At 42.4% G+C, this 26851-nt stretch overlaps 1 protein-coding gene across 16 annotated transcripts in view; it reads right to left on the reverse strand.

Annotated features, from left to right (window-relative positions):
• Positions 1–26851, reverse strand: part of SH3TC2 (SH3 domain and tetratricopeptide repeats 2) — a 125155-nt gene that overhangs the window by 58081 nt on the left and 40223 nt on the right. For 7 of the 16 annotated variants that reach the window (XR_011073121.1, XR_011073119.1, XR_011073120.1 and 4 more), the window contains exons 12-16: positions 26583–26763; positions 12740–12890; positions 10540–10662; positions 9145–9295; positions 7160–7356 (exon numbers count right to left, since the gene is read on the reverse strand). Coding sequence is in view for 13 of the 16 variants with exons in the window: in XM_068536153.1 (XP_068392254.1) it covers positions 7160–7356; positions 9145–9295; positions 10540–10662; positions 12740–12890; positions 26583–26763 (803 nt within the window). In the remaining 3 variants the exon portion in view is untranslated. Of the gene's footprint in view, positions 1–4506; positions 5451–7159; positions 7357–9144; positions 9296–10539; positions 10663–12739; positions 12891–13353; positions 13821–25195; positions 25354–26582; positions 26764–26851 lie in introns of those variants that run through there. The other 9 variants (XM_068536149.1, XM_068536155.1, XM_068536154.1 and 6 more) reach the window with 8 other exon arrangements.

Consider the following 26851-nt stretch of genomic DNA (forward strand, 5'->3'; position numbering starts at 1 on the left):
CAAATACCGTATGCTAACACATATATATGGAATCTAAAAAAAAAAAAAAAAAGGTTCTGATGAACCTAGGGGCAGGACAGGAATAAAGACGCAGACATAGAGAATGGACTTGAGGACACGGGGAGGGGGAAGGGTAAGCTGGGACGAAGTGAGAGAGTAGCATTGACATATATACACTACCAAATGTAAAATAGATAGCTAGTGGGAAGCAGCTGCATGGCACAGGGAGATCAGCTCGGTGCTTTGCGACCACCTAGAGGGGTGGGATAAGGAGGGTGGGAAGGAGATGCAAGAAGGAGGGGATATGGGGATATATGTATACGTATAGCTGATTCACTTTGTTATACAGCAGAAACTAACACAACACTGTAAAGCAATTATACTCCAGTAAAAATGTTAAAAAAAGTTACATTTTACTTACAAAGCACAAGCAAACACACACACAATATAAAGACATCTTAAATAATGGAAAAGCAAATAAGAAAAGGATAAAAGCAATATTAGATTTCAAAGCATTAGCACGGTTGAATAGGGAAGTAATGTAACTGAAAGCTGAGAAAACGTTACAAGTTTTCGGCAAGGTTGTAACTCCCTCCTTGTTCTTTATTTAGATTAGATGCAAGGAGCCAGAAGCCAGGCAGGCCACTAAGTTTTGGGGGAGGATTAGGATCAAAGAGGGTAACTGATTCATCTTTGGCTACTACCTATGAGTAATAAAACCTGTTTAAATAGAAACCAGTCCCAAACACCACTTCACTCACTCTCTGTGGATCATGAAAAACAGCATCAACATGATTCCAGGATGAACAGTTCACCACATTTTTAAAATGGAATTTTCAGACACTTTTAAAGAATATTTCAGCAGAGTAATTTGCATACAGGATGTAGTCATTTCAATGATACAGCACAATGTTTTTCCCATTTTAAACAATAGCCTTATCCTTGTCTTTGGAAATGTGCTGAACATTTTTATAACTGACCTGGTCAAGGGCAAATTTACCAGATTTACAGGTAAACCAAAGTGCACAGAATCACACAGAAATGGAAAGATATCCCACGCTCTTGGATTGGAAGAATTAATATTGTTAAAATGGCCATACTACCCAAAGCAACCTACAGATTTCATGAGATCCCTATCAGATTACCCATGACATTTTTCACATAACTAGAACAAACAATCCTAAAATTTATATGGAACCATAAAGGACCCAGAATTACCAAAGCAATCCTGAGAAAAAAGAACAAAAGCAAGGGGACTTCCCTGGTGGCGCAGTGGTTGGGACTCTGCACTCCCAGTGCAGGGAGCCCGGGTTCGATCCCTGGGCGGGGAGCTGGATCCCACGTGCATGCCATGGGTAGGAGTTTGCATGCCCAGCTAGGGAGCCCGCCTGCTGCAACTGAAGAGCCTGAGCGCCACAACTAGGACCCGGCACAACCAAATAAATAAATAAAAATTAAAAAAAAAAAAAAAGAACAAAAGCAGGAGACATAATCCTCCCAGACTTCAGACAATACTAGAAAGCTACAGTAATCGAAACAGTGTGGTACTGGCACAAAAACAGACACGGATCAACGGAACAGAAGAGACAGCCCAGAAATAAACCCACACACTTACAGTCAATTAATCTTTTACAAAGGAGGCAAGAATACACAATAGAAAAAAATACAGTCTCTTCAGTAAGTGTTGTTGGGAAAGTTGGACAGCTGCATGGAAATCAATGAAGTTAGAACACACCTTTGGACCATACACAAAAACAAACTCAAGATGCCTTAAAGACTTAAACATAAGACATGACACCATATAACTCCTAGACGAAAACATAGGCAAAACATTCTCTGACATAAATCGTACCAATGTTTTCTCAGTCAGTCTCCCAAGGCAACAGAAATAAAAGCAAAAATAAACAAAATGGGACCTAATCAAACTGACAAGCTTTTGTACAGCAAAGGCAATGAGAAACAAAACAAAAAACAACCTACAGACTGGGAGAAAATATTTTCAAATGATGCGACTGACAAGGGCTTAATTTCCAAAATATACAAATAGCTCATACAACTCAACAACAAAAAAACAGCCAACCCAATCGAAAAATGGGCCGAAGACCTAAATAGACATTTCTCCAAAGAAGACATACAGGTGCCAAGAGGCACCTGAAAAGATGCTCATCATAGCTAATTATTAGAGAAATGCAAATCAAAACGACAATGAGGTACCACCTCATACCAGGCAGAATGGCCATCATTAAAAAGTCTACAAATAACAAATGCTAGAGAGGGTGTGGAGAAAAGGGAACCCTCCTACACCATTGGTAGGAATGTACATTGGTGTAGCTACCATGGAAAACAGTACGGAGGTTCCTTAAAAAACTAAAAATAGAGTTCCCATATGATCCAGCAATCCCATTCTTGGGCATACATCGAAACGAAACTACAATTCAAAAAGATACCTGCACCCCTATGTTCATAGCAGCACTATTCACAATAGCCAAGATATGGAAGCAACTTAAATGTGCAGCAACAGATGAATGGATAAAGAAGATGTGGTATATATACACAGTGGAATACTACTCAGCCATAAAAAGGAATGAAATAATGTCATTTGCAGCAACATGGATGGACTCAGAGAAAGAGAAATACCATATGATATCATCGCTTCTATGTGGAATCTAAAATATGACACAAATGAACCTACCTAGGAAACAGAAAACGACTCACAGACATAGAGAACAGACTTGTGGTTGCCAAGGGGGAGAGGTTCGGAGAGGGGTGGATTGAGAGTTCGGAGTTAGCAGAAGCAAACCACTATATACAGAATGGATAAACAATAAGGTACTACTGTGCAGCACAGGGAACTATATTCAATATCCTGTGATAAACCATAATGGAAAAGAGTTTTTAAAAGAATATGTATGTGTAACTGAATCACTTTGCTGTACAGCAGAAATTAACACAACATTGTAAATCAACTATAGTTCAATTTTAAAAAGTACACAGAATCAGAAAAGTTTAGCCAAATTTCCCAATGAAGTATAAAATGGGTAGATATAATGCCCTTCACCTAAATATATATACATGTATAGATATATGTGTGTGTAGGTATTTATGTGTGTGTGTGTATATATATATGTATACTTGTAAAAATTGAGAAATATCTGGCCAAACAGAAACTCATGCGAGAAGAGACTTCACATGATAAGCTCAATGTGAGCCAACGGTAAGATGTAGCTGCTGAGGAGAGGAAAAGTCTTAATGTAATGTTAAAATAAAACATTAAATCACATTAAGTATGGTAATGACCCTCTTTACTCTCCACCCACCAGCCAATACCAGTTATAGGAACCACAGTATCAGAGGGACAGAAATTGGCATCTGGCCAGGGAAGAGTAATAGGTCAGTGGGGAAAAGAGAGAGGGTCTGTAACCTGAGACAAGTGGGGAATGGTTCATGGCATGGGTCCCAGAGCCAAGCAAGCCTTCTGCAAACACGAGATTCGTAGCCATTCTGGCATGCATGTGCCCTGTCAGTCTCCCAGGAATGTTGCTGAAAGGACTCTGCATGGGAGGTTAGACTCATCTTCAACATCCCTCCCTTGGGGATTTTATGGTTTGTGGTGGGAGCAAAACCACATCTATCTTACGTGGTAGTGGACTAAGTCACTTCATTTCCTTTCTGGTGAAGACTACTCTAGAGTAGAGAGCATTTTAACAAGCAACCAAGCTCCTAAGAGAAAATAAGATGTACCGATGTGTATACAACATCGGTGACTAGAAGGTGCACTACTGACTCAACTCACCACCCCCATCCCACCCCACCACACCACCAATCACCTGGTTGCTCCAAGAAGCTAGAAAGTAAGGGCAGAGGGCCTTCCAGTAAATCTAAGCTGTTGGGGGTCAGATGGTGATCCCTATAGCTAGATCTTATATGTTTCCACATTTCCGAGCAAGAGTGAACCACCAGCATCAGGGTCAATCGAGATGCTCGTTAATAATGCATGTTCCTGGGGTGTCTCCCAGGCCTACTGAATCAGAATTATTGGGGTAAGAACCAGAAAGTTCATTTTCTGCAAGTTCCCCAGGTGATTCCTTTTCACATTCTCTGAGAACCATGGTTCCAGAGTAGTGCTTCTTGTGCTTTAGTGTGCATTAGAATCACCTGGAAAACAGGGTAAAGCCAGGGATCCTTGGCCCCAGAGACTGCTTCAGAGGTCTTAGGTGGAGCCTGAAATTTGCAATTCAAACAATCTCAGAGGTGACGCTGATGTTGCTGGCCAAGCCAGTCAGTGGACCATACTTGGAGCTCACTGCCTTAGCAAATTCCTGATTCCGTCATCAAGGGACTCATATACTGTGGTAGGCAGCTTCTCCCCACCTGCTGGTATCCACACCCTGGGTAATTCCCTCGCTATCTGTGTGGGCCGGACCTAGTGGCTCATACATAATGAATAAAATATGCAAAACTAACTAGTTTTCATCTTCCCTCTTATTAAGGAGACAAATGTGTGAATAAATGTAAGTGAGCAATATTTAATAGTATACACTATTTACATGTAGTTTATGTCATAACTTTCTTAGTCCTCAATTTTTAGGCTTTGACCCTTGGGAGCCTCCTCCTGGGTTTATGGGAGGTTATGAGGGAGCAGGGCCTCGGGGCAGGATGGAGGTGGTGCATCCACATCAGACCTCACCTCCTGTGCATTCCACCTGGCCATTCTGAGGCTGTGCCTTTTGAGCTAATAGCATGGTGAATTCCCGCCTGCCAGTGCCCGTGACAGGAGGAGTGGCACCTCCTCTGGTTGAAGAGAGAAAAAAAACAAATGACTAGTTTCTCTGCTGGCAAGGGGAGGGGTCTTTCCCTGAGAAAAGTCAGTGAAGGGAACAAAGTCCAATGGGCTGGTCTTCTCTCCAGTGCAACGCCTGATTTCTTCACTGAGGGAAGGAGACAGCTTTTCTAGGGGCAGGGGTCTCATTTTCTCTAGAACTGTGTGTCTAGAAAGTGCATTTCAGGGTCTGTATGTGTGGAAGGGCCACAGTCTATTGGAAAGGTTCTAGACACAAAGCCAGGACCCCTAATCCCTGCTCCACCGTCCATGTCTTGTGTGACCTGGAATGAGCCCTCTCCCTCTGGACTATGCTCTTCCCATTCTGAGATGAGAGGCTGGGCCAGGTGATGACTTGAACCCCGCCCCCAGATTAAGAGCCTAGAGCAGAGAGGTAGCTTCTGACCACGGCAACTGGTCGGAGATGGGACAGCTGTCCTCAGAGGGCCAGGCCCCCGCCACTCAGCCACCGCGCCCTTTCTGAGGAACGCCCAGAGGGGCTGCTATGCCAGAGGGGGCTCTGGCAGATGTTGTCCAGCCTGGTCTTAATGATGTCCTGCAGCTCCTCGTCACCCAGCAGGACTGCTGCAGCCAGGGCCAGCCAGAAGTATTCAGTGGCATCGTGGGCATCCTAACCCCCGGCATGGGGGCAGAGAAGAGATAGCATTAGCAGACATTTCCAGGAAAGGCGAGGAGGAAGTGCAGGGAAAACTAAGAACGCTAGCTTTTGTCTGCCTGACATCCTTTCCCACCCCCTCCTCCTGGTTCCTTGGGGGAATTCCTCCTACCAGCTCCACTGCAGTTCTGTGACAGTGCTAACCCTGGCGGCCCTCCTCCTCAGGCACAGGGATGGCACCTTACCCAAAGCTCAGACAATCACGAAGCAGCATCGCCCTGGGCACAGAGCTTCAGGTATGTGAAAATGACTCAAGCTGACCTGTCCCAAGTCACTCCCTGGGACCTTTCAAGTGTGACCTAACAGAGAAAATGGTTGCCTTTTACACCTTTCAAGTGTGACCTAACAGAGAAAAGGGTGACCTTTTACATGGGTGCTTGAGCCTGTCAATAACTGGAGGAGAAGAGGCCGAGAAAAAGAGAGAAGCAGAAACATTCAGAGCCAAGAGATACAGAGAGAGGTGGGGAAATCCATGATGACATTTGAGCTCCAGCGTCCAGAACTACCTGAAATTAAACTTATACCTGAACTTCCTCATTCCTTGAGCCAACAAAATCTCCTTCTTTGCTTAAGCTAGTTTGAGTTGAGCTCTTTCCCTTGAAATCCCCAGAGCCCTTGGTTGATACAATCAGATCACACGTACTTGTCCCACTTCCTGGGAGCTGTGGGACAAAGGCAAGATCACTGTGGGGTAGTCCTTCCCTACCCCATCATCCCTCCCTAATGGTTGGGATGCAGAACAGGTGGTTCCTCCAGTGAGACTCAAAAAGGGATGACTGGTTCCCATTAACCCTCATCAGTCAATAATAAATTTAGGCCAGAAACACTCTGGCAAATAAGAAAAAGACAACAGAGCTGCCCTAAGGGTCCCCTGGGGGCCAAACACAGGAGTGACTCAGAAGCCACTGTATGGAGAGATTAAGCGTTGTACCGGAGCAGACAGAGACCTCTGGTAAGGGAAGCCAGTGTCCAGGGACAAGGTTCAAGGGCCAGAACTGTAACTCAGAATTACAGACCACACACACAGTTCTAGAAGTGGCTGGAAAAATAAGAAGTTCTGGATTCAACTCCAGCAGAGCAAACAGGAGAGTCAGGGCTACGGTCTTCTTAGGACCTAGGCTTGCTTATATTCTAAGACCCTGCGTGTTATTATCTCAAACATGTTAACACGTACCTAGATTTCTCCTAAAATAGTTCATACAACTTTATAAGAAGTGAGTTGCAATTGACTAATCAATCTATAACATTTTTAGACATACAGTTAAGAATTAATTTTGATTTTAATTTTGGAGCTTATAGTTCTTTTGTTTGGGGGTCTCATGTATTGTTTTGGGTCTCATATTTTTTCATAGGCCCTGGAGGAGCTCACAGGCACTAGACCAATGTGCCCATAGTACCTGAAAGATAGAGTGGGCCCAGAAGTCACATCAGGGCAAGGAAAGAGAAGAACTAGGACTTGTCTCCTCAGCAGAGATGGGAGCCTCTTTGAGGTCTCCAAGGGGGCCAAGTGAAAAGAGTCATTGCGTTCCCAGAGGAGCCACTCCCCACCCTATGAGACAGCACTCCCCATCTTACCCCTCTCAACTTTACCCTGAAGGCTCAGGGTGAGGAAAGAATATAGTTGGACAGTAGCTCTCAGATGACCTTGGAAGCCTGGCTCTTACCTTCAGCTGGTAGAAGGTGAGTCGGCCCAGACGATAATACACCTTGGCATAGTATAAGGCCTCTTTGGGGCTCTGCAACCAGGGTGGACAGAGGGACAGAGTCTTCAGGTAGCAGTCCTCAGCCATCTCGTACATGTGCAGGGAATAGTACACAGTCGCCAGACGGTGGAAGGCCACCAGCTCCTGCCTCTGATCTCCTAGAAATTGGAAGACTGAGAGAGATATCCTGAAGCCAACACTTTGCATCATTAGTTCACTCATTCATTCTGTACAATTCTTTGAAGATCTACTAGGTATCAGGGACTGAGCTTGGGACATAGCAAACAAAGCAGAAGTCCTGCCCACATGAGGCTTACTGTCTCATAGGACACAGACATTCCTTAAATAATCCCACAAAGGTAAGATTACACCTGTGATAAGTGCTACAAAGAAAACACAGGGATCTATGAGAGGGACTAAGTGGAGTATGTGTCCTGGACAAGGTTTTCTGGGACAATTCCTGAGGAAAATTTTCTCATTGTGGATGTCACTGTAACTCAGAATTCTGGGAAATAATTATTTCCAAATCTCTGTGATGGGAATGGTGACAAGACTAGCCTGATGGAGTAGCTAAGAATTTCTGACAATGAATAACTTCATATAACAAATGTTTTCTCCACATGGAAGTCTCTCTCTTCAGAGTTCTTCTCTGGGGCTGCCATCAGCAGCAGTCACCCTCTGACCCTTCACCAGCTTTCAGTCTCAAATAAGCTACAGAGACCCATTCACTTTTAACTCATGCTTTAGAATCTTGGTGTCTAAGGGATCTTTGACTTGTTTTGGTTTTGGGTGGATTTCTTGTTTCAATAACTAACAACTCCTTTAACACAAAGTAGCGTTTAAAGAGAACAAAGGCTTCCAATTGTGTTTTTGGAGCATTTGCAAGGTGGCTATTTGATGCAATCTAAAAACATCGCTTTTAGGCTTCAAAGAGCCAAAAGCCAAAGCTAAAAGAGAAAATCCAACTCTGATATGGAAAAATCCAGTCACAGGGAATCACATGAAATGGTGGATATAGCCTCCTTTCAGCTTCTGTCCAAGGAAGGAAAAAGAATGCTCCAGAGGGAGCTACCTGGGCCCCCAAGGTCTTCCTGAGATTAGCAGACAGTTGCACAAATAAGGTTTTCTGCAGTAAAGGGAGAGGTAGGAAAAGAGAGATAGCTCTGAAGTGCAATTAAATACAATAAAGTCCAGTACCATCCACATCTCATGCCCTTGAGAATGCCCAGAGATCCCTTCTAGAATTATTACAGAAGACTCCATTTGCCTTTACATCTAATCAATCCTCCTCTAATAAAACCTGCTTTTCCTCAAGCACCAACATTCAAGATGAGTTTATCTTTTTTCATTCTGCCTTTTTTTTTTTTTCTGTTTTAATGACTTACATTGTTTCTCATCAGCTTTTGTTGTAAATGCAAGCTATTTCAGCTACTGAGGGAGTTAGGTTAACGGGAATCTGACCTTCATTTACATTTCAATTCCATGAGAAAATGTGTACTTGACTAATAATTAACTAATTAAAAAGTTAAGGCACAGTGCTTTTGTAATGGGGCATTGCCTGTGCATAGGATAAAATACCATTTACCCTGGACTCAGAATAATACCAATAATACCAACTATAATATAATAATTAGTGTGTACAGGTAACACTTATCAAGGACTTATTATGTACCAAGCACTGTGCTATGGGTTTTACCTGTATTATCATCGGTCTTCATAACAACGGCATGCTGTGGGTGCCATTTTTAATCCTGATTTGCCAATGACAAACTTGAGGTTTATAGATGTTAAGTAGCTTGCTTAATTGGGGGCTCCCTGACACTTCAAACTGGAATTTGAACCCACGGAGTCTGACTCCAGAGCCTATGCTCTTACAACTTTGTTGTCCCTCCTTAGGGAGTGTTACCCCTTCCCATTCAATACCCTGGACAATTAGGACCACCAACCTGCGACTGTGCTGAGTCTGGCTGCCAAGGTGGCAAATTCCAAAGCCTTCTCATAGCCTTCCAGGCTGATCTGCAGCTCTGTCAGCTTGTTGAAAATCCGGAGCTCGGTTCTCACTGCCTTCATCCTCCTTGCTAAGGGAACAGCCCCAGCCTGAGAACAGAGGCACAAGGAACCTCAGTCTAGCTGAGAATCATTGGCACATACCATGCTCTAGGAGGCTGTATTGCATCCTACTGCCAGGGGTTGAGGGATGGCAGTGACTAAACCCAAGGGGGAGATGGCACCTTCCATGCATGGTTTTTCTCAACTCGCTCTCCTGGTCCTTGCTCTTGGTTGTTCTGCCCAGACCTCAGAGGTGGAAGAACTAGAGGTCAACAGGCTCCCTGAAACTGACAGCAGGAAAGGGATGATGACTTTCCTCAAGGTCACATGAGAAGTTACTCACCCCCCAGCTACACACTCCCTTAGCGCCCACAGTGCTAACCTACAAAGTACATACGTGCAGTATGTGCATAGTGTCTGAGAGTCCCCAGTAAATAGTCATTTCTATTATTTTTATTATGATAGAACTTTGGGCAGGTCACTTCATCTCTCCGAGCCTTAGTTTTCTCATCTATAAAATGCGTATGACCAAGAGCACCTCAATAGTCAGGGACATGTTTCTTGTTCACCCCTAGCTCAGTGCCTGGCACATACTGGCTCTTGATGAATGTTTGATGACTTAATAAACAATTGAACAAGCAAATGAATAAGTATCTGAATAAGTGAAATTTTAAGATCAAATAAGATAATGAGTTTTCCCAAACTTCAGTCAGTGACGAACAACAATTATGATTCTTCACATATCTGCTTAACATCTGGACATTTATTTAATTAGTATTATTTCTTAAATCAACTGTCTTCTATTTTCTTGACTCATTCTTTGCAATAATATCTGTGATATCATAGGTTTGATGAACTGGTATTATACATTTTTAATTTTTTAAATATATCTTAATGCATACTTAATGAAAACATAGTAAAGCAAAAGTGTTCACCCATGGACCAATCATCTCCCACCATACCATGTACATAGGAACATTCTGGTCAATATAAAAGTGTGCTACAAACTGTAAAGTACTATGCACCCAAAAGTTGTAATTATTATGGTATGTTCTCTCAGGAAAGATACTTTATTTATCAAGCCTGAGAATGACAGAGTTTATCAGCTCCTTCTTTGAGAGCCTACTAGACTGAAGACAGGGAGAGCCTGTGGGCACTGGATGAGGAAGGGAAGACAAAGAAATACCAGCAAGACAGGGGAAGGGGATGCCGGGCGAAGTCCAAGTGGCCCTGCCCACGTTTGTGCCAGAACCTAGCTAGGGATACTGCTAACTGTACAGCCCACAACTTACTCGGTAATACTCCACCGCACGATGCCTGTGGCGGGTCCCATTGAAGAACACATCACCTGCTTCCTCGTAGAGCCTGAGAGCCAGGGAGGGCTCCTCTGACTTCAGGGCTTTCTGGATGGCTGCCTGAGTGGGACAGAAACTGCTGTCAAAGGCAGAGAGAAGGACTTTCCAAATGTCCACAGGACTGGCAAGAATGAGATCCTGACCTTCTAGCTTAACCCTCTGCTAAAGTCCCCTGAACCTTAAATTGTCTTCACACTCATAAGGCTAGTAAGACGCCTTCAAGATTCCCTAGTCCAGCATTTCCCCACCATGCTATGAGAGATTACTTTGGTGGCCCTAGAAATGGTTTTCAGCAGCACACAAACATCTCGTAATAGTTAAGTATTTATTTTAATGTGTTTCAGAAAAAAAGATTAATCATATATCAAAACCTCTGCTTTTAGATAGCATTGTTTAGTGTAAAAAGCTAAATTGATTTGAAGTTGAGTCAAAGAAAAATAAGTAAATAATGGTACAGAGGTACCTGGATATGGCAAAACTATAAACTTGATGTATAAATGACTGAAATTTGGAAAGAGTGATCTCATCCAACACCTACAGTTCCTAGACGGAGAAACTGAGGCTGAGAATAAGGAGCTTTCAAGTTTACATCAATAGTTAGTGGCAAACAAATGCTAGTGTCTTTCAGCCCATAACCCTTCTCCTGGCCCCTATGACCCCTTTACCTTGAACAAGCTACTTCACATTTGCACCTAAACAAAATGTGATGAGAAAGTAGAAAATGTACCACAACATATGCAGCACAGCCAAAGGACCTCAAATATCCTTAGGTAGGAATTATTCACCTCAGTGGGAATAACTGCAGAACATCAAGTCAGGTGGCAGTCTAGGGTTGTGGGTGCCTGGGACCAGTTCTGGACAGTGAATTACTGGGGCAAGACCCCTCAGTTATTTTTATTGCATATGCAGCTACACAAAAGATAGAAGCAGTGAGATGGAATCCTGGAGTCAGGAGTTCTGTCACCAAGCAATGAACAACCCCAATAGCTCCCTCTGGACCTTTGTCTCCTGGAGACAGAAAGGCAAGACTGAATTGTCTGCTCTCTGGTAATTCTTCCAGCTCTAAAATCCCAAGGCAGAATAGAGTCTGCAAGTAAAAGCTTTAAGTCACACTGCTGGTGTGCAGTTTTAACCACTTACTAGTTGTATCACTTTAGGCAAGTTACTCAGCCTCACTGAGTGTCATCTGTAAAATGGGAATTTCAGTAGAGACTCCTGCTGCATTTGTAATGAGGATTAAACTATATCAAGCACGTGAAGCGTTTAGCAAAGCCTCCCACGCATAGTAAGGCTTCAACCAATGCTATACAACCATGATTAAGTCTCGGTGGAAGTGAATTTGTGCGATTGTAAGTAATAGAGTAAGGGGGAGTAAAAGGGGAGAAAATGAGAAATGGGAAGGAAAAAAAGATAACAGGCATATTTTTGATGGAGCAAATCTTACATACCATCATGTCAGTATTGTGCAGATAATGATGATGATGAAATACCATTTATTAAGCATTCACTAGGTCCCAAGCACTTAGTTAATGTTTATATGCATATGTTTACTATGTAGATGTTATACCTAATCTTTATTAGGGACAGGTCCAGCCATGAAGAAACTGAGGCCCAGAGAGCTCAGGTAGCAAGCCCAAAGTCACACGGTTCATAATCAATGGCGCTGTGATTTGATTCCACACCTGTCTTTGTTAAAGCCCAGGTACTTAATCACTATACTATGTTATATCTCAGATATTAAAGGTATGCAAACTAAAAAATCATAAAAGAACAATAATGTTGATACCACACACACATCAACCTTCCCTCAAACTGCAGCAAAACCCTGAAGTCAAGGTGTGTCAAGTTTTGGAAAAATGGATAAAACTGACATGACAGATGAGCGAGTCTCCCACCATGTTCTTTGAGAGCTCACACGTGCATATGGGACTCGGGGACTGGCCCTTTGCTGCTTGTATTCAGCCTGCCAGACCACCTTCGTTTCCATCTTGGGTCCACGGAGCAGCCCAGAGTTGACCATCGCTCCAAGGGTTTGACGAGGACATCATCTCTCCCTAGTTCTAGCTGATCACTTTGGAGGGTACAGCTGCCTCCCCGCATGGCCCAGGTCAGCAGATAAGCTCTGCAGGAGGCCTACCTGCAGGTACAGCTCCACCAGCTCGTCTTCCTGCATGAGGTAGTGGAGTCGCCCAGCCCCAAGCCAGGCCTCAGCAGCCTTGTCTCTCTTCCCCAGGTCAACGAAGATACGCAGGCTCTCCTTGATGCAGGTGAGGGACCTCCTAAGGGACCTGGGGGTGGACATGGACTCATAAGGCGTGAGGGTTCAAAGGGGCCCAGAGTCACTCTGCACAGGAGGAAACTGAAGCTCTAGCAGGGGAACAACATTGTTTCAGATCACACAGAGAGATCGAGGACTGATCTGAATCTTGGATCTGCCTAAACCAGCTGTGAGAACTTGAGAAAGTACAGAATCTGTGACTTGGTTTTCCCATCTGTAAGATGGGGATATAATTGTACCTGCCTCAGAGGATAGTTGTGAGGATTAAATGAGATACAGTGCTTAGAACAGTGCCTACCATAGAGTAAGTACTTGATGAACGTTTAAATGTTAGTTATCATTTTTATTATTACCGGCCCATGGTCCACCCAACTTTTGACTACTCCATAACATTTTTTCATAAGAACCTAACACAGTGGATGCCAAATGCATATTTATTGAATAAATCACAAAAGAATGACCATAGTGGTAACTTTATTACTTTTTTTAAAATTTTACTTTATTTTTGGCCGCATTGGGTCTTCATTGCTGCTCGCGGGCTTTCTCTGGTTGTGGCGAGCTGGGACTACTCTTCGTTGTGGTGCACGGGCTTCTCATTGCGGTGGCTTCTCTTGTTGCAGAGCACGGGCTCTAGGCACACAGGCTTCAGTAGCTGCAGCACGCAGGCTTCAGTAGTTGCAGCATGTGGGCTCAGGAGCTGCTGCACGCAGGCCCTAGAGCACGCGGGCTTCAGTAGTTGCAATGCGTGGGCCCTAGGGAGCGCAGGTTTCAGTAGTTGTGGCTCACGGGCTCTAGAGCACAGGCTCAGTAGGTGTGGCGCAGGGGCTTAGCTGCTCCACGGCATGTGGGATCTTCCCGGACCAGGGATCGAACCCGTGTCCCCTCCATTGGCAGGCGGATTCCTAACCACTGCGCCAGCAGGGAAGTCCCGTAGTGGTAACTTTAAATCATCAAAAAGATTTTGATGTTTGTATAAGAAGAAAAATCAAAGAAGGGTGAAAGTTTTGCTGCTTAACAGAGTACTCTTTAATTATCTGGAAATTGTTTATGTAGAAAACTCTTGCTCCATGTCAGGGATTAATGAAGAAATGAGGCATAAGTAACACAGTGTTGAACAGGTTCAGAATTCCAGAACAAGAATCAGCACTGGGCATCACCTAGATAGTAGTTCTCAACTCCAGCAGTAATTAGAATCATCTGGAAACTCTTTAAACATGCATCCACAGGCAAAGTCACCCCAATGTGTTGACATGTCATGCTAGCCTGGGACACTCTAGCTCAGGTACCAGCATTTTGTCAAAGCTCCTTATCAGTTACTATTGTGACTCTATTGTGCAACTTGGGTTGAGACTCCCTTCTTTTTCTATAGAGAAAACAGGCCTGGAGATGGGAGTTGACTTGCACAAGGTTGCACACCACACTTGGGGACAATCAAAGGCCAGAACTCTGTTCTCCTGAGTCCCAGTCCAGGACTCGTCCCACAATACCCATATTCCTCACACTGTGAATCATGGCCCACCTGCACCAGCATTACCTGTGGAGCTTATTAAAAACACAAACTCCCAGAGCTCCCTCAGACTGACTGAATCAGAATCATCATGGTAGCAAGCCAGGAATCTGAATTTCTTAGACACACCCAGGTTATGCTTCTGTGCATTGAAGTTTGAGAACCACTGCACCAAACCATGCAAATCCTTCTAGAAACACTGACCATCACCCACCAAGTCTGTAAACAGTTAGGAGGTCCTCATCAAACATGGCTACCATCTCATGATGGGCAACCCAGCCCCCAGGCCCCCTTGTGCACAGTGATGGAAACAAGCATTGCTTGTGACTAATGAGGCCCTGATTCATCTTGGCAATGAGGCAGCTATTAGCCTTCTGCAGAAAGTGCCAGGCATTTGGCCCTTGTAAGTCCTGAGAAGAAAGAACTCTAGTGTTCGCTATTGCCCTGCTCTTGACATGATATTTATTGACATCAACGATGGGCACTGGCCACCCTCTGTCAAGAATCAGAATGTCAGACTTGCTGCTCAGACTGTGCTGTGAGCTGAGAAGCTGCATACTCTGCTGAGGTGGTCACCAACCTCCTTGGCCTGATAACCACAGGCCTCCTTTACTATAGGAAGCCCTGTCCTTCTCTCACCCACTCCGTACCCACCAAATGCCAAGCAGGGCTAACAGGTTCTGCAGGCCTGGCCTCTACTGCTCTCCCTACTCCCACCGGAACAGTTAATGAAGAGAGGATCCATACATCTCATCCTGATCCTATTTCCTGCTCTGTTTTTGTTTATTACCATTTGCTGTCCTGGGAGACCCCTGGGCTATGGTTGTTTTCTCCAGACCCCCAGGGAGCAAGATTTGGGTTATCACAGAGAAGCCAACTCACAGAGCAGGCATTACGATCTCAGAATTTTTCTCTCTGAGCTCACTATGACTGTGGAAGAGAGGAGGTCAGTATTCCTCTCCAGGAAACACCCCATGGGGGAAGGCAGGACTTACACAGACCCAGATGCTCACATAGCACTATCAAGACTCTATGTGCGGGCTTCCCTGGTGGCGCAGTGGTTAAGAATCCACCTGCCAATGCAGGGGACACAGGTTCGTGCCCTGGTCTGGGAAGATCCCACATGCCATGGAGCAACTAAGCCCGTGCACCACAACTACTGAGCCTGTGCTCTAGAGCCCGCCGGCCACAACTACTGAGCCCACGTGCTACAACTACTGAAGCCCGTGTGCCTAGAGCCCGTGCTCCGCAACAAGAGACGCCACTGCAATGAGAAGCCTGCGCACCGCAACCTAGAGTAACCCCTGCTCGCCACAGCTAGAGAAAGCCCGTGCGCAGCAACAAAGACCCAATGCAGCCAAAAATAATAAAATAAATAAAATAAATAAATATATTAAAAAAAAAAAAGACTCTATGTGCATGGGTTTTCCAAAGATCACTGCCTCCACTAAGTGTTATACCTGATCCATGACTCCAGTAAAAGACAAGTGTCTTATGGTCTAGAATTGGGAAGTGGTCTCCAGCTTCCTTGGTTCTTTCCTATCACCATTCACCACCCCATGTGTTTATATCTGTCAGTGGCTGTGCTATATCACCCACCAGATAAGCCACTAGCTTGGCCTGGCATGTCCCAGCACCCCAACTCCTCCAGCCACCACCTGCAGGCTCTAGGTGTGGCTCAGCTCCCAAATCAAAGAAGTAAGGAGCACGGCTGGTGGAACAGCATGAATTCAGTCTTGATCTCAAGTTTCATGCACTCCCGGCCAGCTATGCCTGGGCCCTGGCATGGTATCTCCTCTCCTCTCAAACCCTCAGTTTTCTCTTCTTCTCATTTTTCCTGCCCCCAAAGTTCAATCTCTGTGGCTGAGTCCCTGTTTCTTCCTTCCTGTGTGGACATCAGCCATGAGCCTGTGGTGAGGTGACCTCAATACACCTGCATTCCCAGACTTCCTCTTACCAACCCCTGCTGGGGTTTTCCAGATCCCTGCCCTGCCTGGATGAATGTCTGACCTCTGGCCAGAGCCCAGCCTCCACTAACTGGTCTTATCCTGTTTCCATAATGAGAATTGCCACTCACAAGGGGCTGACCCTGGGCCAGGTGTTGCGATACAAACTTTCAGTACACATTCTCTCATTTACTCCTCACAGAAACCCCAAGCCATGAGAGTTCTTAACTCATTTTGTACATAAAGAAACCCAGCGGGGTTTTAAAAACTTGTCCATGTTTGCACTGCTCGTTTCTAAAGTTTTATGTTGAGCTCTCTGCTGTTTTGTCTTGTAATAACAGCAATGACAGCAAATGTTACTTAACATTTATTGAGCACTTAGCATGTGCTAGGGGCTTTACGTGCATGATTTCATTTAATCATCACAACACCACTAAGAGGGCACTACTATTATCATATCTATTTACAAATGGGAAAAATAAGGCTTTGAAGCGTAAGTAACACAGACCAGGTAATAAACCCTGAGATCTAAATCCCAGGATCTAACCCTGAGAATCGGACTCCAGAGCCCCCTACAAACCCTCAAGCAGTGCTCAATTTCTGGCTCAGAAATCAGCTTGTGGGAAGGTTTTGCTTATTTTACCACTTTAACAACTTCAAAATTTTGAAGGACATAAGCTACCTCAAACCCTGAACAAAGCGCCCCCATCGGCAAAAGTTGGGTGGTGCTGTACATCCTAGCCTTGTGATCAAACGAGAAGGTGTCAGCAAAAGCAATTCTTTCCTTGTTTATGATTCTAAAAATCTTAGGGATTAGTCATATTAACTATACTGAAAACCAAACATTGAAGCATTTTTTTTTCAGTTCCACGGAAGATGCACAGGATAAGAATAAAAGCCAGGAATAATGACTTATAGGCTACTATTGTATTCACATGCAAAGAATCATTATTTTGCAAAGACCTGTTGCATGCAAGGCATTTCTTTCTAAAAAATAATATGCACATCCTTTGTGGCACTTAGCAACATTTATGTGATACCTCTGGCGATTATAATATCTACTTCCTGAACTAGATGATAAGCATTGTGAGCTCAGGGACTATATCTCATTTGTCCAGTTTTTAGCACAGTGCCTGGGCCATAGTAGACGTTCAGCAAGTATTTGTTGAATCTATCCAATAGAGCCACAAAGTTCTCATGGACCCCACCTGGTTCAGCTCTAGAACTGAGTCTATAGACAGTCTAGAGTACAGTCTGTATTGTGTCACCTGGAGACAGAAGACAAGACCCCCTAAAGACCTTTCGCATTGAGAGACTGAAAAACTTCATCAAACTAAATTCTGTAGCTATCACCCTGAAGGGAGAGAAAGCAAGACTCAGAAGGTACTGAACAAAGGGACAGCAAAGTGTCCCAAGACAAAATCCTGAAGGCTGAGCCAAAGTTTTCACCATCTACTTGCTCTCCCTTACTACCCACCATCACTAAACCCTAGAGAAAGCCTTTCAAATAGGAGGAATATAAATAAGTAAAAAAGCAGTAATGGGTAGTGAAAACCACCTTAAATTAAGGATTCAGGGATCTGCGCTAACACCAGTGAGGCAGGTAGTATAAGCAGTCTGGACTCTCCATAGCAGGCAGAGGTCCGAGCAAATGACAAATGAGGCCGTTCTCATCCATACAATTCAGAGAGGTTTCACCATACAGTCATCTGCACCTACTGCTTATTGAGGGTGAAAATTATTGGCTGAGCAGGCAGAATACATACAGAGGAGTTAAGAACAAGCACTCTAGGCCAAGGGTTGGCAAACTATGGCCCATGAGCCAAATCCAGCTTTCCACCTGCTTTTGTAAACAAAGTCTTATGGGGACACAGCCACATTCATTTATATATTATCTATGGCTGTTTTCACACTACAACTGCAGAATAGAGTAGTGAGAGAGACTACATGGACAGAAAGCCTAAAACATTTACTATCTGAGTTTTTATTAGTGTGCTGACTCTTGTTCTAGACACAGATTGGATATCAATCTCTGCTGTGTGGCTTCATGAAAGTTACTTCTTTAGTTCTCAATTTCTACGACTCTTTCTCCTTCATATGGTCATCCTGAGATTGCACACTGCTTGGTAATCAGTGCATGCTCACTGAATGCCTTCTGTTACTATTATGACCATCATTTTCAATACGGATGCTGACTGTGCCAGTCCAGAGGCCCACTGCAACCCCCTACCCCCATCCAACCTCCACATCCCCTCCTGGGGGACAGGCTGTAGTCCTCTCTCTCCTTTAGTACGTATACCTAGAGAAACATCAAACTCAGTCTGTTAAACCTACGGAATATCTTTCAAATGTATCCTCACCTTTCCATTGCTATGGCTATTTCCTTGGCCCAAAATGGTATTCTCTTACCCTTTCCCACTTTTCAGAATCTTTCCTATCCCTCCAGGGCATCTTTAAATGCTATCACCTTTATGAAGTTTTCCCTGACAGATGCGCCAACCCTCAGCTGAAAGTGTTCTTTCCTCTCCCTCCAAACCCGCCCCTGCAGATGCCTGTCATCTCGCCCATGAACGCTTCCTGCCTTTGCCTGCTATGGCTTTGAGCTTTCTGAGAATGGAAATCCCATGGGGGTAGTTTAGTTGAAAAAATGTGTCCATTACATCAAAACCCACTTAATAAATTCCTCCTAGAAATCAGTGCCAGGAACAAATTTGCTCCAACAGATACATTTGTTTATATTCTTTTATCAGACAGTGGGAGCCTCCTATGGTTTTTCCCCTTTTACCTCAGCTACCAGGAAGCTTAGAGCAAAATTACAGTAACCACCTCCAGGTGCATGGAAACACCTGTTAATCTACCTCTGTTAGCTGGTCTTTGTTCTTTTCTTTTTTTTCAGGAAGGCTTTGTAGGAGTAGGTGATTTATACATGCTAAATAAATACAGCATTAATAGGAGTTCTCCTTGATGAACTAAGAATCCTGAAAAGGGATAACCACCTTATGTTTGCAGAGGTTTCCTCTGACACCTAAGGTACTTCCCATCTTCCTCTTAGTATCGCTCATATTAGTGGGAAGGAGGAAAGGTGGATGTTTATTTCCTCCCAATTATACAAATAAGAATCTCAGATATCAGAATTATAGAATACTAGGATTAAAAAATCCTAATCTGGATCAACTTCCAGAACGATGAACTAAGGACCTCCAAAAATCAATCCCCCACAAGAGCAATGAGAACATGAGCAAAAATTGTCACAACCAACTTCTCAGAACTCTGGAAATTAACAAAAGGCTTGCAACTATTCAAGGAGTGGTTACTCAAGAACAACAGCTGAATCTCCTTAAGAATAGTGACTTCTGTTGCTTTTTAAGTTGCTCTAGAGGCATCTTCTCTCCCCAGCTCTGTGACAGCCTTAAAAACTAAAAGCCTCTCAACCATGGTAGCTGGGAAAACAAGCAGCCTAGCAGCCACTGAAAAGAGCACAATGAGTGTGGAATTCCCCAGCGTTCTATCCCCAGGGAATTGTCACTATTTTACCTGCTTGGAAGTTCACTGAAAGCCTCCACTCACAGGGCCTGATTTATATAAACTAACTCAGAGATCGCTCAGTATAAAACAATCTTTTCCCCTGAGGTGTTTGTCCAAAAAGATCAGCAGCAATTGTTTAACATTGCTGCTCTCTGAGGTGGTGAAAACATTTGGAGCAAACAATAAGCTGACAAAAAAAAAAAAAACCCAAAAAAACAAAAGGAAAAGCTGGGAAATGAAATGTCCATTGGAGGCTTTGAAAAGTTCCAATGTAGTCCCAGGAATCTAAAAGACCACACAAGTATAAAACTGTGTGCATGCCAAGGAAACCCCTGAGGTTGTTATAAATTAAGATGTTAATTATAATCCCCAGGGTAACCACTAAGAAAAGAGCTGAAAGAAACATAGTAAAAGAAATGACAAAGTTAAAATGGAACAGCAGAAAATATCTATTTAACACAAAAGAAAGAAGAAAAGGAGGAATTTTCAAAAGATATAAGATACATAGAAAACAAATAGCAAAACGGGCAGACATGAATCTCACCTTACCAGTAATTACATCAAATGTAAATGGATTGACCACTCCACTCAAAAGACAGAGATTGGCAGAATGGATTTTTAAAAACAAACAACAAAACAACAATAACAAAAAATATGACTCAACTGTATGCTGTCTACAAGAGATACACTTTAGTTTCAAAGACACAAATAGATTAAAAGTAAAAGTATGGAAAACTTTTGGATACACCATCCAAAAAGACCTTGAGTGGCTATACTAATATCAGATAAAAATAACAAAATTGCCACGAAAGACAATAAAGAAAAGTTTATAATGATAAAAGAGTCATTCCATTAGGAAGACATAACAGTTAGAAAAATAATGCATCTAAAAATAGAGCCTCAAAGTACATGAGGAAAAAGCTGACACACTTGAAGGGAGAAATAGACAATTCAACCACAATAATTGGAGATTTAAATACCCCACTTTCAATAATGGATAGAGCAACTAGACATAAGAACAAAAGGAAATAGAAGACTTTAGCTATAAATCAATTAGACCTAACAGACATCTCTAAAAACAATGCAATGAATGGCAGATACACATTCCTCTCAAGTGCACATGGAACATCCTCCAGAATAGACCATATGGTAGGTCTTTCTCAATAAATTTAAAAGGAAATCATACAAAGTATGTTCTCCCACCACAATTGAATGATATAAGAAATTGATAACAAAAGGAAATTTGGGAAATTCACAAGTATGTGAAATTTAAACAACACACTCCTAAATAACCAAGGGGTCAAAGAAGAAATCACAAGGGCTATTAGAAAATACTTTGAGATGAATGAAAACAAAAATACAACACACCAAAACTGGAGTAAATGGAGTGAAAGCAGTGATCAGAGAGAAACTTGTAGCTGTAAATATTTACATTAAAGAAGAAGAAAGATCTCAAATCAATAACCTAACATTCCACCTTAAGACACTTGAAAAAAAAAGAGCAAAGTAAAACCAAAGCAAGCACAATTAAGAAAAATAATAAATATTAAATCAGAAAAAAAGACATAGAGAATAGAAAAACAGTAGAGAAAATCAATAAAATCAAAGGTTGGTTCTTTTAAAAGCTTTCTTAAAAGGCAAATCTTTTGTTAGTCTGATCAAGAAAAATAAGATAAAAGACTAGGAACTAAAGTGGTGACATTACTACTAACAGAAATAATTACAGAAATAAAAAGAATACATACAAAAATCAGCTGTATTTCTATACACTGTCAATGAACAATCTGAAAGTGAAATTCAGAAGACAATTCCATTTACAATAGCATCAAAAACTACTTCAGAATATTTAACAAAAGGAGTGCAAAAATAATATTCTAAAACTACAACACACTGTTGAAAGGGGTTAAAGCATACCTAAGTAAATGAAAAGACATTCCAGGTTCATGAATTAGAAGGCATGATGCTGTTAAGATGGCAATATTACCCAAATTGATCTACAGAGTCAACATTATCCCTATCAAAATCCCAGCTGGCTTCTTTGCAGAAATTGAAAGCTGTTGCTAAATTTCATATGGAAAGGCAAGGGACCCAAAATAGCCAAAACAACCTTGAAAAAGAATAACAAGTTTGGGAGACTCACACTTCCCAATTTAAAACTTACCATGAAGCAATAATAAACACAATAGTGTAGTCTGGCATAGGCCAGACATATAGATATATATGGAATAGAATTTAGCACCCAGAAATAAACCCTTACATTTATGGTCAATTGATTTCAAACAAGGGTGCTGAAAACATTCAATGGGGAAAAATAATTTTTTCAACAAGTGGTACTTGGGCAACTGGATATTCACACAAAAGAATCAAACTGGACCCCTATCTCACACCATAATCAAAAATTAACTCAAAACAGCTGATTGACCCAAATGTAAGGGCTAAAATGACAAAACTCTTAGAGGGAAACAAAGAGGTAAATTTTTGTGACCTTGGATTAGGCAACGATTAAAAAAATAGATAAACTGAACTTCATCAAAATTAAAACACTTGTGCTTCAAAAGATGCCATCTAGGAAGTGAAAAGCAAACACATGAATTGGGAGAAAATATTTGCAAATCATGTATCTGATAAGAGATTTTTACCAGAATACATAAAGAACTCTTACAGCTCAAAAATTAAACGACAAACAACACAAAAACGGGGCAAAGAATTTAAAGAGACATTTCTCCAAAGATATACAAAAGACCAGTAAGCACATGAAACGAAGGTCAACATCTTAGTATTAGGGAAAGCAAATCAAACCCACAATGAGATATCACTTCATACCTAACAGGATGGCTAAAATAAAAAAGACACACAATAACAAGTATTAGCAAGAATGTGGAGACATTGGAGACCTCATACGTTGCTCAAAGGAATGCAAAATGGTGCAGCTACTTTGGCAGTTCTCCAAGAGTTCAACTATAGAGTTACCATACGACCCTGAAATTCCGCTCCTAGGTACACACACAAGAGAAGTGGAAAAATATATTCACACAAAAACTTGTTCAGGAATGTACACAGCAGCATTAATCATAATAGCCACAAAGTTGCAACAACTCAAATGTCTTTCAACTTATGACTAGATAAGTAAATGTGATATATCCACACAGCAGACTAATACTCAGCAATAAAAAGGAATGAAGTACTGATACATGTGACAACATGGATAAACCTTGAAAACATTACCCAAAGTGAAAGAAGCCAGTCACAAAAGGCCGTATCTTGTATGATTCCATTTACATGAAATGTTCAGAATTGGCACATCCATAGAGACAGAAAGTAGATTAGTGGTTGCCAGGCTAGGTAGGGGTGGGTAAATGAGAAGTGACTACTAATGGGTATAGGGTTTCTTTTGGGAGCCATAAAAATGTTCTGAAATTAGACAGTGGTAATGGTTACAAAACTCTGTGAATATGCTAAAGATCACTGAACTGTATATTTAAAAGACAATTTTATGGTATATGATTACATCTCAATAAAGCTATTATAAAAAGCTCAATTCAGGGCATTCTTCTACAAGAGTCCTGAGTAACCAGCCTCTACTTGAATACTTGTAATGGTAACACACTCTCTCCCACATAGGGTAGACTGCTCCATTTTTGGACAGTTCTTTTGAAAATTGTTTTCCTAACCATTAAATTCCCCACCATCTACCACAGTACCCAGTACATCAGAAGGGCTCCTGTAGTGGGATAAAATTCTGGATCAACATTTCATAGTGATATTTTTAAATGAAAAAAGTAGCATGAGAGTATATTATGTAACAGAGCTTCTATCATAATCCCATTTAAGTAACTAAAAATGTGCAAATTATATATACCTAACATATATTTAATATAGAGAATATGTATCATATATAATCTTTCATATGTATAGAATATTTCTTGACGGATTAAAAATCTTTAAGTAGTTACTTCTGAAGAGTCTTAGGGAAAGGGAGGTTGCAATAAGACCTTTATTTTTCAACTATAACCTTCAGTACTGGTTTAATTTTTTTTTTTTTTACCATAAGCAAATATTGTAATAGAATTTTAAACAATTTAAATTTTAGGAAAAATATTTATTTTTGATTTGGGTGGTAATCCCTGATATTCCAGTTCACTATCTGTTATTTGGGTCCTTATCAGTGCAAACTCCCTGAGAAAAGACCCACTCTGTTCTGTAGCTAATGCTCTGTAGGCCAGGTTTGAAACAGGCGGCTGGAAAGGGCATCTGAGGTTCCACTGACAGCCGTCTGACGACTGTAATTGTCACTGAAGACCAGAAAGTCTGCCTCCAAGTTGCAAGCACCGTTTTTCCCTGACCTGAATCCTGAGCAAAGAAACCAAGGGCTTCCTCGGGCAAACTCCCTCATTCTCCATCTTAATCTCCTCCCCAGCAGCCAAGTCAGCCAAGTCAGTGTGCAGCCTGCAGCTCAGGGCTGTAAGCTAGTGGACTAAATAAATAATTTACTAACTACTTGGCTGCCCACACAAACATGTATGTCTCCCTGTTCTATGCTAGACACGAGGTCTGCCCAGATGGAGTTTATAGTCACCTACATCAAGACCTTCTGAAGCTACTGCAGAGTCTTTCAAAACCCCAAAAAGTTTAGGTCTCTGATCTTGAAGCCCCACATCTTTAAGAATCTGCCTCCAAACTTCAAGACTCTCTGGAGGAATTCTTATACTAATAGGGCTATTGCCGGTGTCAGCATAGCACAGCTGGCTGGTCCTAGACCTAACATTTTAGAACTAGAAGGCACCTCATTCAATTTAACCTTATAAATGGGGCAACCAAGAGACTTATTTAAGGACATGTTATTAGCTCATGGCAGGCTCAGGTTTCCTGACTCCTAATCCAGTTTTGGTCACTCCTCTCCCTGCTCTGTGGCCTGTGACTTCCTCCTTCCTTCCTTGCTTTCTTGGAGCAAGCGCAGCCCCACTCCTTCTCTCCTCTCTATCACTCCCATCACCTAAGAAGTCCAGTGGTCCTTCACACTGCCTTAAGAAAGGCCTCTGCACTCTGTGTTGAGAGCATCCAGGGCTTACTCTTTGGCTTCCCCCTTAGGATTTCAGTGGGTTTTGACAACTGGAGGTGGGAAGAAGGCTGTGAACAAAGGATGGCAGTTGGGTAGGTGGACTGGACAGTGATTAATCAGAGACTGAACTTGTACACAGGGAGGGGTGGCAATAAACCTGACACATATTTGCCCCCCATACTCCAGTCCCTTAAAAGTCAGCTTTCCTAAAGCCCATTCTCACTATTCCTCACCATGAATATATGACTATTTCATCTCTAAGGTTAATTCAAGCCTACCTTCTGGATCTGCTCCAAAACCATACAAACTCCTAGGGTGCTCTGAACAGAAGCATGGTACGGCTGGGGCCAGACTTCCTGTCCCCTCACAGGCTGCAAGGATCCAAAACTCCCTTCCTGGGACTAAAGGCAACGGGATATTTGGAGGATACCTGATTCTTATAAGAGAGGGATGAGATGAGGGAGAGGGAGACAGAATGGGAGAGAGAAAGAGAAAGAGAGAATTCGTTATCTGATTATTAGTGATCTGATTGACCAGGTGCCCAAGTTACCACATTGCCTAGAAAAGCAAAAATTGTCATTTAAATAGCTTCTCCTCAATCACCTCTCTCTGCTCAACACTAGCAATTATCCCTGCTCTATATTAGAAGTCATTCATAATTATGAGTACAACGTTACAATGCTAATCTGTCACAAAGTGAAATTAAATATCTTGCAAACCATGCAGAATTTAATGGAATAAATTAAAGGCTTGTTAGAAAGCAGAACTGCAGGCCATGTCACTGGCAAATGATGATCAGGCAGATTTGACCAGTAAACAGATAGAAAAGGGAAAATCAGCAAGAGATGGCAGGATAATCCACTTGAGAATAATTTAAATATCAAAGGGTGAAAAAAAAGGCTTGGATAAAAAGTTAAGTTTTGGAATATTTTTGCAAAAATGAGTCTTTCTAAGAGAGTGCTAAAAGTCAATCACAAAACAAAGGAGGTTTAATTGTGCTATTATACAGTTTTGTCAACACAATTAAGCTGAAAAGTTAACAGTTCTTTTGTTGTGTATTTATTCTACAACTTAGTGCATAGTTGCGATTATAACCTAAGCTTCTTAACTAAAGAGTGAAAATAAACTTAGTTTCATCGTTTCCAGTTTCATTTTAAAGGTAAGTTTCCAATCAAAAATTTTTACTGTGAAATTTTACACCCCTGCTTTCTGTGCATTTATTTACGTTGGTCCTTCCTCTAATACCAACTTCCTCAGGTAACGAAGACCTCCTGAGGGTTCCACGGTCCTCAGTGTAACTGCCACCTCTCTGAATTATGCACCCTCAGCCACATTCACTTGATGGGTTGTTATAGAAACACACGGGTAATTGTAACATAACCAACATGACTGAGCCCTGTCTACCAGGCACTGTTCCAAGTGCCCCATGTGCATTAACTGGTGAGGAAGCGGAGGCACAGAGAAGTGTAAAAACTTGCCCCAAGTCACACAGCTAATAAGTGATGGATGGCACTGAGTTTGCAATGTGGCTGCAGAGACCACGTTCTTTTCCACGATGCCATAAACATATCATGTGCATTTGGACTTGACTTCGTGAGGGAAAGAACACTAATTCTCCTTAAGGAAGAAAAGATGTTCTAGAATTATCCCTGAGCCTGGACTCACCTGGCCGTATTTAGGTTCCGATAGAGCTGCCCAAGGGACTCCAGCAGCCTCCCCTCCATCTCCCGGTCCCTGAGTTGCTGAGCCAGGGCCAGCCAGTGCTCGTGGTAGGTGATACATGCCTCGGGGCTTGGGGACACAGAGCTGTAGAAATGGCAGAGGGATTTGGTGACCTGAAGCTGACCTGAACATAAAGCAGGAACATGGATGAGATGACTGGAGATAGGACAAAGGAAAAAACAACTTCTAACACTCTTCTCTGAAGCATCCCA

The sequence above is a fragment of the Eschrichtius robustus genome, chromosome 2 (genome assembly GCF_028021215.1).
Source record: "Eschrichtius robustus isolate mEscRob2 chromosome 2, mEscRob2.pri, whole genome shotgun sequence".
NCBI lineage: Eukaryota > Metazoa > Chordata > Mammalia > Artiodactyla > Eschrichtiidae > Eschrichtius > Eschrichtius robustus.